An 18,453-nucleotide genomic window follows, 5' to 3' on the forward strand; every position below is an offset into this window, starting at 1 on the left:
AATTGACGGTATAATGAACTGTTAAACGATTGCTCAGTTGGTAGAGCACTCGCTTCACACTTAACGGGACCTGAAACGATCCAAGGTGAAGGTGATATTCTTTTCTGAGCCCCTTTTTCCCTTCCATCCAGAAGTGATTCAGTAGCTGAATTTGTTAAATCTGGCGGAAAGTACTTTGTGATAGACTATCGTCTTATCCAAAGGGAGGTTATTGCTATAGTCCGTTTAACGCTATAGAAACTAGGATAAACTCTCACTCTATCGATCTTATGGCTCTGAAGGACTACTTTTTAACACAAGTCGTTGCTGCTATAATACTTCCATGCTCATCATTGGGTTGACAATGAGCACGGCTGGCGATATAGCAGAGGGGGCAGAGTAGCTATACTATTGCAAGGTTTCACCGTTTCACTGTTTGTATGTTTGTAAGACAATAGATGAGAGAAAAAAAAGTGTTGAAAATGTGGTATTATTGTTGATTTTTATCTATGTCTTTTCTCTTTAGATCAAGAATTGCGTTGTAGGAACATCACTAGATGACCTCGATATTGAAAAATCTGCGCAGTTGTCACAAGAGATGGAAAGGTAGGTTATCATGATGGTATACACTGTAATATACTTTTGTCCAAGATAATAATTTAACTGGTTTTTCTTTTGTCGTCGTTTTCTTACGGTCGGTTTCTTACCATCAAAATCGATAATAAATACAACAAAAGCACCAACACCATTGCGTTCATTATGATGATGACGACGACCACCACCACCACCACCATCATCATCATCATCATCATCATCATCATCATCATCATCGTCGTCGTCATCATCATCATCACCATCATCATCACCATCATCATCTTCATCATCATCATCATCATCATCATCATCATCATCATCATAATCGTCATCTTATCAACATCGTCATCATCATCATCATCATCATCATCATCATCGTCATCTTATCAACATCGATATCATTATCATCATCATCATCGTCATCATCATCATCATCATCAACAACAACAACAACAACAATATCGTCATCATCTTAATAATGATCACCATCATCACCATTCATCATTATCATCATCATCATCATCATCAATGTTGATCTAATCATCAATATGCCACACAACTTGGTTACTATTGTCCTCAGGTCTTCACGCATCTTAAAAAATTGGCCAGAAAACTTGTCCTTCAAATATCGACCGACTTAAATGACCCTTATCTTGGCAAAAACTCTTAAACCTGGGACTTCGATGAGGGTCATTCAAAATAGATCGATATTTGAAGGACAAGATTACTGGCTAAAATTTCTAAAACATGTTTATTTTTTTTTTTCACAATACTGCAGAATATGCGCTCTTCTGTTTCTCATACAGATATCCAGTATATTTCAAGTACAACAAAGGGGAGATAATTGACCATGAAATATTTTTACAAATGACGGAGCCGCTGACAATAAAAAACATAAAAAGAGGGATAGTATCTCTAATACAACTTAAAATTTTACCTACAAGAGAGGAATATGATATAGCGACCGTTTATGTGAGTATCTTTATGGGTATGCGTCTATTAATACTATAGATTATTGTTACAAATGATTTATTTTGTCTTAATATCATTGCTAATGTAAAGGGATAGACAGGACAACGTTATAGAAATGCTATTTATTATTATTATTATTATTATTATTATTATTATTATTATTATTATTATTATTATTATTATTATTATTATTATTATTATTATTATTATTATTATTATTATTTTACATCACTCTTAGCAGTTTAAGAATTTTTGGGGTGTATGTTTTTGCTTTGATTGTCATGTTATCATCATCCGTGATAAGCAAATCCTTATTGAATGTAATAATTAACTACTTTTCATTTGTCACTATATATTTTGTTCTTATCAAACAGCTAATTTGCCTCAAATTTTCCCCATGCTTTATACAAATATATTTATACAAGTTACTCTTACTATTCATGGTTTATTTGTGAGGCTATGTGGTCTAGTGGTATGATTCTCGCCTTCGAATCGGAAGGCCCCGGGTTCGAGACCCACTCTTAGTTGAGTCCTTGGTATTGACTCTGTACTCCAATTCTCTCACCGTACTCAGGTGCAAAATGAGTACCTGGCCGTTAACAGTGTTGTCTCTGTCGGGGGAAAATTTATAATCACCTCACAGGAGTCATGTTTCGTCCTTCAAGTTAAGTGTTTTGCTGTTGGCTGGGGAACCCTTGTAAAGCGCTCTGAGCACTTTCAGTGGATATTGCACTCTATAAATGCTCTATTTTCTTTTTGTTTCGTTTGCTTGCTGGTTTTTAAAAATTGTAATATTGAAATATAATCGAATTGAATCCATCTATATATCAACATAGTAACGTAGAGTATATCATATCACATCGTAATCTTTAAGGGTAACATAGGTCAAAAAACCTTCAATTACCCTGTCACAATAAGTAGATATGAATAGATAATAGTAGTTCGTGCGTAGATAATAATATTATAATTACACAATATCATAGAGACCAACAAAAGGTCAAACTGGTGCATTAAGTGAGGCGCTCTAGGGATATGGTCCACATGGCGCTGGAGGCTGGAAGTATTTTTGAGCTATGGCTGTTAAAGGCTTTTGAGACTTTCCGATAAAAAAAGTGGGATTTCCCAATGATATGATAGATTGTTCATTTCTGCATATTTTCATAAAATCTAAAATTAAATTTGAACATTAAACATTTTTTCTTAGAGCATTTGAAATGTTTAAATAACTTTCAGTTAACTTTGAATGCTTTTTTCTCAAGACTAGATACTTTTACTTTTTAGATTGCAACAAAAGTCCAAGTTTTGAGATTTTTTGACATCGGGGTCATTTTGATCGATCGAAATTTGGATGACGAGCTTTCTCGCCAACATCTTAAATACTTGTCGTTTCGAAGCACGCTAGTGTATCACCCTTCTTACTATCTACCTACTTTTTACCCGTCAGGATACAATACGCTTCAATAGTCGTAACGTCACTTCCCTCGTAATGACGCATGGTAACTTAGTAACTAGCTCGAAACTATCGGAACAATGGCGCCCTTATGAAATATTTCTCCGATGAGCATAAAAGTGTATCTAGAGGAGAAAAACATTATGAATATGATCTTGTTTTGACTTTTATACATTCTGATCACATGACATATGAAAAGTTCTAGCCAGCATGAAAAATAAAAAGTAACGATTATCTTTGTTTAGAACCACGATGGCGCCGTTGCTGGGCGACGTGACATCAGATTATTGAATCCAATTAATGTCAAGTGTTAACTATGTTATCATTTCTGACATTTCGATTTTAATGTAACTATTGTTTCTTTTTGTGTCCGTTCATATTAATTAATATTCATGGTTGCAATCATTCCATGTGCAGTATGATGTCATTGGGATGTGTAGGACACGAACTAAACTTGTACCCGGAGATGGTCACCAAATGGAAACACACAGAGACCTTGCTTTCTGCAACCACACGGGTCCTCAAAGTTATCAAAAGTCTATACTGTCATTGATCAAAACCATTCGAGGGGACACACCAGCACCGTTATTTACAAAGGTAACCACTCGGCATTGCTATAAATAGTGTGCGCTTGGCTAAGAAGCTCACAGCATTGTCATTGTCTAACAAAGGCCTGAGTGACGTCATCTTCGAACTATCTATAGATAGTTCGAAGATGACGTCACTCAGGTCTTTGTTATTGCTTTTTGCTATCCGCGTTTATGAGTAATGCTCACTGAACTGTATTAACCTGACTATAAACGTTCATGAATACACATAGTTTTGTGTGTTGGTCCGTTATACTTCCGGATGGCAATGTTATGAGCCTCTTAGCCAAGCGCGTACTATCTATAGTCCGGTTAATAAAGTTTAGTGAGAATTACTCAAACACGCGGATGGCAAAAAAAAAAAAAAAAAAAAAAAAAACAAAGACCCGAATGACGTCAACTTCATTCTAACTATATTATTGCTTGGAAAAACAAGTTAGATAAACAGTCGAGCCAAATAATTGTTTGTTATTGTTCTATTTTGGTTTTGTCAGATCCTCATTATTACACATATCTGACATAAATTCGTAATGCTATAATGATTTATTAACACAACCTTAGTTCAATTATCAGTTCTAATCAAATCCATTATCAAATTAGAAAAAAAATGTATTCCCATTATTATTTTTAAAAATATTGAATTGCTTATATTTGATGTCAATTTACTTACAATTTACAATACTTTGAGTTCATTAATAATATATACCCTCTGCTTTAATATTGCTATTTGTAAGATATTTTATGTAATTATTTCATCAGCTGATCAACCCAGTGGAATCCAATATCAAGTGTCAATATAAAGTCAACCCCGACCTAACCATGAATGAGGCGAACTGTTTACAGCAGCAGTTGTATAGTCCTATGCTATTGAGTGGACAATTGGCTACAAACATAAGGTAATCAATCTCATTTGGTATCGTGCTATATGCTCTTTAGTAGAAACGTAATTAGTTATTTTTAAGGCATTGATTAGTTGATTGCAGTTTTAATATAACTTAGATATAAATATTCTGTAATTGCTAATAGAGCAGTAAAGTTAGGTGCCCCAAACGTAAACAATAACAAGTTGCTAGTGATTTCCGTTAGGGACCGGAATAATTTACGCACAATATAGGTCTCCCAATTTGTAGTTTGAGTTGTAGGCAATACACTTTCAGTATTGAAAATATGTTTACATAAAATCTAACAGTTGCAGAAATAATAATATAAGGCTAAATTATTATGAAAATCAGGCTCCGAATAATTCTCGTTTTGTTCACACCAGCGCAATAATTTGCTCTGGTCTAAAAATAGATAGACTGTAACTTTTGATAAATTTTAGAAAATTTTACCTTTTGTTCCATAAAATATCCATATCTAGACATTATTTGATGCATGATCGAGTATTTATGAATATGTGTTTCTTTGCCACCTAACAGCCAAATTTTAAAGGTTATTTTTTTCTATTATTTACATTGGAACGTGAGCTGTCAAGACAGGAACATGTGGTTTGCCACGTGCTTCTCGACCTTTGTTTACGTTTGGGGCACCTAACTTTACTGCTCTATAGGCGAGCGCAGAGAGAGAGAGAGAGAGAGAGAGAGAGAGAGAGAGAGAGAGAGAGAGAGGGGGGGATAGACGGATAGATTTTTAGATAAATATATTTATAGATAGATAGATAGAAAGATAGATAGATAAATAGATAGATAGATAGATAGATAGATAGATAGATAGATAGATAGATAGATAGATAGATAGATAGATAGATAGATAGATAGATGGATAGATAGGTAGATAGATAGAAAGATAGATATTAGATAGATAAATTGATAGATTAATAGATGGATATTTTCGTAAGATACTGATGTGCACCAATCTATTCAGGGCTCAACTATTGAAAGAGTTTGAATTATATTAGTATTCCCACCTCTTATTCTTATTATTATCATTATGCCTACACCGTTGTTTCTGCTCTTCACTGCCCTGATAGTATGTAGGAATGAACTTGGTGATGAAATTTGAGTTGAAGTTCACCAAAATCTATTTTTCTTTTATGTTAAAGAAACAAAACTCACTCTCCTAAATTAAAGCTCTTATTACGACTGACATTCTCTAAGTATAGTTTTAAATGGAATTTTAAGCATCATGTTAATCCCCACGTTATATCATTTTGAGATGTCTGGCCACAAATTATTATTTGAAATAAACTCGGCCTTATCGTTAAAAGATTATTACAATATATATATATATATATATATATATCAAAAGAGCTCTTTATATGTAAAAGACATCGTCTAAAACACTAATGTTATATTTTTATATGTTTTTAACACCCCCCCCCCCCTCCAATAGACAGTCATTAGTGCTTGTTTCAAGAGAAATATCAACGTTCGGATCATTTGAGAGAGATCTCTCAGGGTATGAAATATTTGATCTCGCCATGGAATATGATGATCCTCTAGAGACTGATATTCTAGATGGTATCATTGAGATGTCGCTGGAGCAGTTTGTCGTGGATATTAGCTCTAATGATGTGGAAGATGTAATACCAGCTCAACAGTAAGTGATGTCTAGTTTGGAAGTGGTAGCCTGCTCCTTAAAATTTGTTTTTTTTCTTTTTGCATACGTAATGTACTCAAGGCTTTCATTTTTTAGTTAAGAATCCATTAAAAGAAGAAAATATTATTATTATTATTATCAGCATCATCATCATCATCATCATCATCATCATCATCATCATCATCATCATCATCATCATCATCATCATCATCATAATCATAATCATCATCATCATCATCATCATCATCATTAATATTATTATTATTATTATTATTATTATTATTATTATTATCATTATTATTATTATTATTATTATTATTATTATCATTATTATTATTATTATTATTGTCATTATTACTACTATTACTATTATTATTATTATTATTATTATTAATAATAATAATAATAATTATAATAATGATAATAATAATAATGTTAAATTCAACGTCATTATTATTATTATTATTATTATTATTATTATTATTATTATTATTATTATTATTATTATTATTATTATTATTATTATGTGTGTGTGTGTGTGTGTTTGTGTGTATTTATGGTGAATACCCAGTATTATACTTTTATGAGTGTTCAATAAATTGAATAATATCACATCATTTACGATTGGGCCGTTTGAATGCTATGCTTTTCTCAGTAGTCGACAAGAGTGTAGTTACCGGTTTAAAGTTTGATTACATCCTGAAATATATTGTAAATTGGGGGACACACAGATGAACTTCTATCGATTAGGAAAATTCAATTCACACTCAGATTCTGTAAAATGATCAGTAATATCGTACTCACGATCTTATTCATGAATCTACTCTTGAATCTCTTCCAGGTTCTCGATGTTTGTTTCCTCGCTAAGGAACGCCCAAGAACAAGCTATCAGGGATATCAAAAATGATAAATTTGTGACACTTAAGATCGATCAAAGTATTGCACAGGTTTTCAAAATAATATTTTTTTTCGTCTTTATAGTAAAAATAATATTCAAAAATAATACTTTTGTAGCGTTCAGTATTTGCTGTATGCACAGGGTCACGTTACAACTCTATTTTATCAAAGTTTATTTATCTATTTATATATCTTGACCAAAAAAGTGCTTGAGACATCCTCAATATTAAGACATTTCATCGAAATTCAGTTCCTATTAACTGTGTTTGATGTGATTTTTGGGTTGGCTTTTTTTTGGTATCACAAGCACTGGGACTCTATACAAAACGTTTTGGGAGAAGAGAGTAAAAGAGAGAGAGAGAGAGAGAGAGAGAGAGAGAGAGAGAGAGAGAGAGAGAGAGAGAGAGGGGGGGGGGGAGAGATAATTTAATTTTATTATTATTCATTTTTTTATTATTCCGATTAAAATTTTTGCTAATGCTTTTGTATATATTTGATAGTTCCTTGATAGTGATCTATCTGTGTAGCATTGTAACCTTTGCTGTATGCATCAGTGTGTGTTTGTGTGTGTATGTGTGTGTGTGGATGTGTCTGTGTGTGTGTGTGTGTGAATATTTGTACGTGATTATGGAGTCAAGTGAGAAAAACACATAATAATTTCCTCAATGGATTGATATTGTTTATCTTGCCTTTACATTTCTGATACTAGGAGTTGAAAAGGAAATGTTTTGTGAGTGGTCTAATGGCTTGTGGTTCTGAGGCCTGTATTGTTGTTTTGACGGAAATGTTCAAAGATGACGTCATCAGCGGAATGGATTCTATGTACATCTTGTTTGACATGGGCCTTACATACTTACCGAACATAAAAGTGCTGGAAACTATTCATGTAATTTATCAATATCATCGTCATCATCTTCATCATCTTCATCATCATCATCATCATCATCATCATCAGCATCATCATCATCATCATCATCTTATCATCAGCAGCATCATCATTACTACCATTATTATTATAATTATCTGCATCACCACCAGCACAATCACAACCACAAGCAATTATTATCATTATCAATACCACCAGCATCGTCATCATCTTCATCATCTTCATCATCATCATCATCATCATCATCATCAGCAGCAGCAGCAGCAGCAGCAGCAGCAGCAGCTGTTGTAGCAATAGCACAAGTACCATCAGCAGTTTTTAAAAAATGAACTTAGGTGATATAACATTATTAAGAGTCACGGCTCAGGGCCATGTACGTGTATTGATGACATTGGGCCAAAAGAAAACAAACTTTTCATCACAAAGTATAGCAATACTTTCCTATGCTTTGACGCTTACTATCCCACCAGTTCAGTTGTTACCAAATATCTGAATACTATAGTGATGAGGGTTGTTGGCTATTGCAAAATTCGGGTTTCGATTAAATTAACTGAAATAACTAGGTCATGTCGGATTAGTGTTTTGTGCCACATCAAGTCCCTTTCATCAATTACAAAAATGTATATTCAGTAGATATAAGGGAAATTCAACCATCCGAAAACTTTAAAAGTTTTTGGCCTAGTCCATTCACACCATTTTGGATATTAGACTTCTTCTATTTAAAGGTCATTCATTACTTTAGATTAGAATGGTTAATATGAATTCCTGGCATTATATGCTGATTAACATGAAACACTGGCGTTATATGCTGGTTAATATGAAACACGCCTTATATGCTGGTTAATATGAAACACGCATTATATGCTGGTTAATATGAGACACGCATTATATGCTGGTTAATATGAGACTAGCATTATATGCTGGTTAACATGAAACACTAGCGTTATATGCTGGTTAATATGAAACACGAATTATATGCTGGTTAATATGAAACACGCATTATATGCTGGTTAACATGAAACACTGGCGGTATATGCTGGTTAATATGAAACACGCATTATATGCTGGTTAATATGAAACACGCATTATATGCTGGTTAATATGAAACACCGGCATTGTATGCTAGTTAACATGAAACACGCATTATATGCTGGTTAACACGAAACACGCATTGTATGCTGGTTAACATGAAACACGCATTGTATGCTGGTTAACATGGAACACGCATTGTATGCTGGTTAACACGGAACACGCATTGTATGCTGGTTAACATGAAACACGCATTGTATGTTGGTTAACATGAAACACGCATTATATACTGGTTAACATAAAACACGCATTATATGCTGGTTAACATGAAACACGCATTATATGCTGGTTAACACGAAACACGCATTATATGCTGGTTAACATGAAACACCGGCATTATATGCTGGTTAACATGAAACACGCATTATGCTGGTTAACATGAAACACTAGCGTTATATGCTGGTTAACATGAAACACTAGCGTTATATGCTGGTTAACATGAAACACGCATTATATGCTGGTTAACACGAAACACGCATTATATGCTGGTTAACACGGAACACGCATTATATGCTGGTCATCATCATATCTTGTCGCGCCAGTGAGTCAGCCAGTCCCGGGCAGTCTGGTTGCATTCCCTCAGGTCAGCATTGGTGCAGTGAGGTCCCAGCGAGCATTCGGACAGGATGTGGTCCATGGTCTGTCTGGGGTGACCGCATGGGCATTCAGTGCCCGGTGAGATTTTCCATTTAAAGAGGTTGGTGGCGGTGTTTCCCACCTTTGCTCTAGCTCTGTTCAACGCCACCCATTCTTTTCTCTTGAGGTCTGTGCCTGCTGGGAGCTTTTCTGTTGGGGGCTGGAGGGCATCGTTTACTGTCTTGTCCCATTCTACCCATTTGTCCAGGCGGAAGAATGCTGAGTGGTCTGGGTGAAGGCTCTCTACTGTGAGGAAGCTTTTTCTTGATTTGAGCCTGCTTTTGGGGCAATTGTGGTTATGAAGGGGGTGTCTCTGGTCCATTTCCTGTTTGTATTTTTGTATTTGGGCATGGGTTTCCCTCCGGATGTGTGGTGGGGCTATTCCTGCTGCACGGTAGACCAGTGGTAATGGTGTTGCTCTCAGCTGGCCCGTTATGATCCGGCAGGCGTTGTTGAGCTCGGGGTCTAGCTTGGAGGCATGGCATGATCGGGCCCATACAGCTGAGCAGTACTCCGCAGTTGAGTAGCTGAGGGCCAATGCTGTGGTCCTTAGAGTTTTAGGGTCAGTTCCCCAGTTCATGTTTGCCAGCTTTCCAAGGAGGGCATTACGCGTGGACACTTTTGCCTTGGTCTTTCTCACGTGTTCTCTGAAGGACAGAGTTCGATCAAGCGTCACTCCGAGGTACACTGGGTGGTAGTTGTACTCTAATGTCTGGCCATTCCACTTGATGTTAAGTTTTTTGTGGGCTTGGTGGTTATTGAGGTGAAATGCACACACTTGTGTTTTCCCTGGGTTGGCGTTCAGCGAGTTTTTAGTGTAGTACTTTGTAAGGGTGTCTAGGGCATTTGTCAGTCTGCTCTCGATTGGTTGGAAGGACACATCCTGTGTTGCGAGGCATAGGTCATCAGCATATATGAATCGGCGGATATTTGGGAACTCAGGCTGATCATTTGTATATATGTTGAAAAGTGTTGGAGCCAGCACTGATCCTTGGGGAAGACCATTCTTCTGGGTGCGCCACCTGCTCTTCCGGCCATCCATTTCAACAAAGAAGCGCCTGTTTTCGAGAAGTGACTGGATAATATTTACAATTTTCTTATTCTTTATCATTTTAGCCACTTTGAGGAGTAGGATCTTGTGATTCACTGTGTCATAGGCTGCAGTGAGGTCGACGAAGACTGTGCCAGTAACCTGTTTTGTCTCAAACCCATCTTCTATGAATTGTGTAAGGTTAAGAAGTTGACCACATGTTGACCGTCCTGGTCGGAATCCAGCCTGGTCTGGAGACAGTTGTTCGTCTAGACTGGGTGACATGCGGGACATAACCATTCGCTCAAATAGCTTGTATGCGATGCACAGGAGGGAGATCGGGCGATAGCTTTTCTTGGATTTTGGATCTTTCCCCGGTTTCAGTAGGGCGACTACTCTTGCTTTCCTCCATGCACTTGGCAGCCTGTTTGTCCTTGCGCATACATTGAAGAGGTCCAATAGCCAGGATAGGGTTCTCGGGCCAAAGTGTTGAATCATCTCAGTTGTGATTCCATCCAGTCCAGATGCTTTTCCTGCCTTCAGATGGGACAAGGCCTCTAGTAGCTCCTCCAGGGTAAAAGAGTCAAGATGATCTTCACTATCCTTGAGGGCTTTGTCCATTTCACGTTTCAGGGCTTTTAGTTGGCCTCGTGCTTTCTTGGCTGGTTTCCCATTAAGTAGAAGCTGATGTGCTACTTGGTCAGGTGTTACTGCAGCCACTCTTGTCTGGGTATTTTTGTCATTATTCAGTTTTGAAATTGTAGTCCAGGCCTTTTTGCTGTTTAGGGTCATATTGGTGGAGGTTATTAATTCCTTCCATCTTTCTGATCTTTCATCGGCTATCATTGATGTGAGTTCTTCACCCAGTTCTAGGGTTTCTTCGCTGAAAGGATCCACCTTGTATGATTCAATGTATCTTTCATATAGTTTCTTGCTTTCATCTTGGAGACATGGAATATAACTTTTTCGGCATCCTCTGGGGATGTTTTTCTTTGCAACTTTCCATATGAGTGTTCTAAAGTCGTCGTATCTCTGTGGGTCACTTTTTATATTGGTGATCTCATTGTCTAAATCTTTAGTAAAGTTTTCCCAATTTGCTTTTCTAAAATTGAATCGTGGTATCGCATTTGATTCGAGGGCTTTAACAGCTGGTTTGATGCTGATGGTAATAGGCCTGTGTTGAGATTTCGGTATAGGCTCACCTACAGTCCTTTCAAAGTTTGAGAAGTGTTGAGAGGATATGAATGCCAGGTCCGGATTGTAACCTTTCTTCCACCGGGCACTCATAAAGGTTTTCTTGTCTTTGGGGTTATGGAGGATTGTGAGGTCATTGCCGGCCGCCCACTCCTCAACAGCATCTCCGTCAATGTTATTTTGCTCATATCCCCATATAGTGTTATGGCTGTTAAAATCTCCAATGATCAGGGTTGGTTTTCTATCGGATAGATTCATTTGGGGCCACTTGAATGGGGTTAATGGAGGTTTGTACACAGATATGATGGTAATCAGTGTTGTTTCTACTCTGAGAATCTCAATGTCATTTTCTGAGTGATCATCGCTTTTCAGTATGGTAGATTTTTCTCGAGTGTACATGGCACTTCCATATTTTGGGTGTTCGTGGTGTATTACTAGTTGCATGCCAGGTATGCAAGGTGGTTTTGAGTCTTTGTGGGTTTCCTGTAAGCAAATTATATCTGCTTTTAGCTCTGTCAGTATCTTGCATTTGGTATGGGAGATTCCTTCTGTGTTGAAACTTACAACATTGAAGTTTTCCATTGTCTGGGCCGAGGGGCTATCCTTTTACCGCCCAATTTATTCTCTCTGGTCGCGTAGTGTAGCAATCAGTCTCCTTCAGAGAAGGATTACAGGAGCACGACGTGAACGTTTGCTACTTGCTCCCATTATATGCTGGTTAAGGGGCGGTTTGGGTCTTTTCTAAAAAAAATTTAATTACCTATATTGGGCGGTTTTAATCATTCTGTATCATCAATATAGGTTAAAAAACAACATTTATGGTGAAAAAATTTAATTATATGTGTTGATACCCATTTTGCGATCTAATTTGGGGGGTCTGACATCAAAAAATATAACAATCTTGTGGCAAACGTTCCACAAAAACTAATGAAGGAATGACCTCCATATTCTTCCCTCTTGTCAACATTGTACCATAGTGTGTCACCATAGAGAGATTTTACCGCTTTAGCTTATGTAATTTTTATTAGATCATACAAAGTTGAGAATCAAAATGTTATGAAAAAATTGATGTAAAAAATTCAGATTTAGGATTATAATTTAAAATTCACAAATCTTATCAAAAAAAATCTCTCTATGGTGACATAATACATTATCTCTGTCATAACTGTGGAAATTTTCAGACAATTTCATTGAATAGATTCTGAGAAACGTTTGACACAGTTCCCATACCCTTAGAAAAATGACATTTTGAGAAAATAGCAAAATGGCTTCCGTTTTTCACACATTTCTACTACCTGTACCATTTTTGACTGTGTATTTCGTGCCTTTATAGTCTATTTTAAGAATTTGGACTTTAATTATATTGTTTTAAGATAATAAAATATCATTTTCCACCAAAATTTTAAAACAAAGTTTTCTTCTGATTATTTGGTCCCTTTAAAAAGGCTTTTAAACCATTGTCTTTTTGGTTTAGGCCCCCGTTTTTCCCTCATCCCCCCAAATGTCTTCCATTCACTTTTTTTCAGATAAGGGGTACGATTTTTTTTTCGTGCCCATTTTTTTTAAAAAATACAAAAAAACCACAAAAAATTTAAATTTTTAAATTTTTTGTTTTTTGTGATTTTTATGTAGGTTCTCTATTATTTTTTTTTTATTTTTATTATTAGTATTATTTTTTAAATTATTATTATTTTTAAATTATTATTATTATTATTATTATTTTATTTTTTTAAATTTTTTATTATTATTGTTTTATTAAAATTTAAATTATTATTTTTATATTTTTTTAATTTTATTTTAAATTTTATTTTTTATTATTATGATTATTTTAAATTATTTTTACCCATATCATACATCATTTTCAATCATAAACATCATCCCATATCTTCATCATCATCATTCACTTTTATTATTATAAATTAAATTCCCTTTTTTACTAATTTTAGGTTAAACCTTTCTTCCCAAAATGGGGCGATTTTTTTCCCAGGATTTTGGGAGGGGTCTAAATTGGGAAAAAAAAGGGTTGCCACCCAAATAAACAAAAAAAGGGTTCAAAACAAGAAAATTTAAAGAGACCCTTCCATCTTGACGCACTTAAGGTACAGTAAGTGTTGCCATCCATTTCAACAAAGAAGCGCCTGTTTTCGAGAAGTGACTGGATAATATTTACAATTTTCTTATTCTTTATCATTTTAGCCACTTTGAGGAGTAGGATCTTGTGATTCACTGTGTCATAGGCTGCAGTGAGGTCGACGAAGACTGTGCCAGTAACCTGTTTTGTCTCAAACCCATCTTCTATGAATTGTGTAAGGTTAAGAAGTTGACCACATGTTGACCGTCCTGGTCGGAATCCAGCCTGGTCTGGAGACAGTTGTTCGTCTAGACTGGGTGACATGCGGGACATAACCATTCGCTCAAATAGCTTGTATGCGATGCACAGGAGGGAGATCGGGCGATAGCTTTTCTTGGATTTTGGATCTTTCCCCGGTTTCAGTAGGGCGACTACTCTTGCTTTCCTCCATGCACTTGGCAGCCTGTTTGTCCTTGCGCATACATTGAAGAGGTCCAATAGCCAGGATAGGGTTCTCGGGCCAAAGTGTTGAATCATCTCAGTTGTGATTCCATCCAGTCCAGATGCTTTTCCTGCCTTCAGATGGGACAAGGCCTCTAGTAGCTCCTCCAGGGTAAAAGAGTCAAGATGATCTTCACTATCCTTGAGGGCTTTGTCCATTTCACGTTTCAGGGCTTTTAGTTGGCCTCGTGCTTTCTTGGCTGGTTTCCCATTAAGTAGAAGCTGATGTGCTACTTGGTCAGGTGTTACTGCAGCCACTCTTGTCTGGGTATTTTTGTCATTATTCAGTTTTGAAATTGTAGTCCAGGCCTTTTTGCTGTTTAGGGTCATATTGGTGGAGGTTATTAATTCCTTCCATCTTTCTGATCTTTCATCGGCTATCATTGATGTGAGTTCTTCACCCAGTTCTAGGGTTTCTTCGCTGAAAGGATCCACCTTGTATGATTCAATGTATCTTTCATATTAGTTTCTTGCTTTCATCTTGGAGACATGGAATATAACTTTTTCGGCATCCTCTGGGGATGTTTTTCTTTGCAACTTTCCATATGAGTGTTCTAAAGTCGTCGTATCTCTGTGGGTCACTTTTTATATTGGTGATCTCATTGTCTAAATCTTTAGTAAAGTTTTCCCAATTTGCTTTTCTAAAATTGAATCGTGGTATCGCATTTGATTCGAGGGCTTTAACAGCTGGTTTGATGCTGATGGTAATAGGCCTGTGTTGAGATTTCGGTATAGGCTCACCTACAGTCCTTTCAAAGTTTGAGAAGTGTTGAGAGGATATGAATGCCAGGTCCGGATTGTAACCTTTCTTCCACCGGGCACTCATAAAGGTTTTCTTGTCTTTGGGGTTATGGAGGATTGTGAGGTCATTGCCGGCCGCCCACTCCTCAACAGCATCTCCGTCAATGTTATTTTGCTCATATCCCCATATAGTGTTATGGCTGTTAAAATCTCCAATGATCAGGGTTGGTTTTCTATCGGATAGATTCATTTGGGGCCACTTGAATGGGGTTAATGGAGGTTTGTACACAGATATGATGGTAATCAGTGTTGTTTCTACTCTGAGAATCTCAATGTCATTTTCTGAGTGATCATCGCTTTTCAGTATGGTAGATTTTTCTCGAGTGTACATGGCACTTCCATATTTTGGGTGTTCGTGGTGTATTACTAGTTGCATGCCAGGTATGCAAGGTGGTTTTGAGTCTTTGTGGGTTTCCTGTAAGCAAATTATATCTGCTTTTAGCTCTGTCAGTATCTTGCATTTGGTATGGGAGATTCCTTCTGTGTTGAAACTTACAACATTGAAGTTTTCCATTGTCTGGGCCGAGGGGCTATCCTTTTACCGCCCAATTTATTCTCTCTGGTCGCGTAGTGTAGCAATCAGTCTCCTTCAGAGAAGGATTACAGGAGCACGACGTGAACGTTTGCTACTTGCTCCCATTATATGCTGGTTAAGGGGCGGTTTGGGTCTTTTCTAAAAAAAATTTAATTACCTATATTGGGCGGTTTTAATCATTCTGTATCATCAATATAGGTTAAAAAACAACATTTATGGTGAAAAAATTTAATTATATGTGTTGATACCCATTTTGCGATCTAATTTGGGGGGTCTGACATCAAAAAATATAACAATCTTGTGGCAAACGTTCCACAAAAACTAATGAAGGAATGACCTCCATATTCTTCCCTCTTGTCAACATTGTACCATAGTGTGTCACCATAGAGAGATTTTACCGCTTTAGCTTATGTAATTTTTATTAGATCATTACAAAGTTGAGAATCAAAATGTTATGAAAAAATTGATGTAAAAAATTCAGATTTAGGATTATAATTTAAAATTCACAAATCTTATCAAAAAAATCTCTCTATGGTGACATAATACATTATCTCTGTCATAACTGTGGAAATTTTCAGACAATTTCATTGAATAGATTCTGAGAAACGTTTGACACAGTTTCCCATACCCTTAGAAAAATGACATTTTGAGAAAATAGCAAAATGGCTTCCCGTTTTTCACACATTTCTTACTACCTGTACCATTTTTGACTGTGTATTTCGTGCCTTTATAGTCTATTTTAAGAATTTGGACTTTAATTATATTGTTTCTAAGATAATAAAATATCATTTTCCACCAAAATCTCAAAATCAAATTTTTGAAGGATTTTCCTAATAATTAGACCCAAACCGCCCCTTAACACGGAACACGCATTGGCATTGAATGCTGGACGATCATCAGTTTTTAATATTTTTAGTTTAAACGGTGAGTAAAATGAATCTATGAGTTTTGATATCCCGTTTATTGTCCTTAATACCTTAATGTCCTTAATATTACTAAGGTGACGAATATGATTCTGTTTTCGTTTTACTCTTCAATCCAGGACTATTGTCTCAATGCCAAGAGTATTCAGTGCTGGCTTTCCTTATCTGCAATGCTGAGTCGTTGGGAAGCTAAAGGGATTGACGAGAAACAGAAGGTAATATTGAAAAATTATGGATTTAGTTATGTATTTATAAACTACTATATGCATTGTTTTATATGTTTGGCCCAGTCAACTTTTGATTCGAACTTTTCCAAATCAACTACAAAGAAAAGAGAATGAATGGTAAATGCCATTTGAAGTGATTGCATAAATATTATAAGTGGATTTAATAAATGACGGCATGTCATTGAGAGGAGTACTTTTTACAAATCTCAAATTTTCTCAATTGTTTTTCATATTCATTTTTCTCTATTTTTTTCTGAGACTCATTGAAATAATCATTTTCTATACAACGACGACAATTTAACAAAGTTTTCATCTGATTAGTTGTACCTAAAAAGGCTCTAAACCATTGTCTGATTAGGCATATTCTCATGCCCCAAATGTCTTACATTCACTTCCATCAGATAAGAGGTAAGATATTTTCGTGACATAATTTAAAAAATACATAAAACCACAATTAATGAATTTTATATTTCTGATTTTTGTGATTATTATGTAGCGTGCTCTATTACTTTATTATTATTATTATTATTATTATTATTATTATTATTATTATTATTATTATTATTATTATTATTATTATTATTTTATTATTATTATTATTATTATTATTATTATTATTATTATTATTATATTATTATTAATTATTATTATTATTATGATTATTATTATTATTATCATCATCATCATCATCATCATCATCATCATCATCATCATCATCATCATCATCATCATCATTATTATTATTATCATTAAATTGCTTTTTACTAATTTTAGGTTGACCTCTTCATGGCGAGGGTTTTCAGAGACTTTGAGGGTCTCATTGGAACAAAGTGCCATCAACAAGACACAAAAATGAATGGTGCACACAAGAGAATGAGAGAGCGCTCCATCTTGACAGCACTTAAGGTACAGTAAGTGTTTGCATTCAATGTAAAACAGTATAAAATGATCCATGTGAAATTGTCCTCCTTGATGTAATTAAGGTACGGTTGAACTGTGATCAGAAGGCCGAAGATAGCCGATGTGGTTTGTCTGACACTGAATCATTCACATATCAGATCACTAGTTTTTCGATGATATTCAATTGATTTCACCATTTGACAACTTGTTATAACCAAAGCATAGAATATTCATGTAATGCATACCCATTTTCAATTGTAAATGTATTGGGTTAATGGAGATAATTAAGTTATACTACACAAATAATATTAGACGCTTCCACTATATCATTGTACGTTTTAATCATCCTGACACGTTGAATACAAATTTAATAGATAAAGAGGCATTTATTGAATAGGTCAAGAGTATCGTGCGCCTCTTTAGCAGTCTGATAGTCCAAATGTTATGGTCTCATTGTCGTAATGGAAGCATTCTTAACCAAACGCAATATATTCTTTTTACAATAATGTTAACACAAGCCAATTGAGAACGGATTTTCTGGGGGCCCATTTAAAAATGTTTAGTCCCCCTTTGAATAATCGAGAATTGCTAGCTAATCGTTGGGAAGTGCAAGATTTTCTTCTTTCAATGTAAGGATTTTGCT

The 18,453-nt window shown here is 35.5% G+C and overlaps 1 protein-coding gene across 2 annotated transcripts in view; it reads left to right on the plus strand.

Annotated features, from left to right (window-relative positions):
• Window positions 1-18,453, plus strand: part of LOC144962555 (uncharacterized) — a 57,590-nt gene that overhangs the window by 8,622 nt on the left and 30,515 nt on the right. The window contains exons 4-12 of one of the 2 annotated variants that reach the window (XM_078895589.1): window positions 506-585; window positions 1,380-1,545; window positions 3,413-3,592; window positions 4,342-4,478; window positions 5,914-6,120; window positions 6,962-7,067; window positions 7,727-7,903; window positions 16,803-16,898; window positions 17,685-17,816. In XM_078895589.1, the coding sequence (XP_078751715.1) occupies window positions 506-585; window positions 1,380-1,545; window positions 3,413-3,592; window positions 4,342-4,478; window positions 5,914-6,120; window positions 6,962-7,067; window positions 7,727-7,903; window positions 16,803-16,898; window positions 17,685-17,816 (1,281 nt within the window). Of the gene's footprint in view, window positions 1-505; window positions 586-1,379; window positions 1,546-3,412; window positions 3,593-4,341; window positions 4,479-5,913; window positions 6,121-6,961; window positions 7,068-7,726; window positions 7,904-16,802; window positions 16,899-17,684; window positions 17,817-18,453 lie in introns of those variants that run through there. The other variant, XM_078895590.1, reaches the window with a different exon arrangement.

The sequence above is a fragment of the Berghia stephanieae genome, chromosome 1, assembly GCF_034508935.2.
Source record: "Berghia stephanieae isolate SIO BIC M18660-M18661 chromosome 1, UCSD_Bste_1.3, whole genome shotgun sequence".
Classification (NCBI taxonomy): domain Eukaryota; kingdom Metazoa; phylum Mollusca; class Gastropoda; order Nudibranchia; family Aeolidiidae; genus Berghia; species Berghia stephanieae.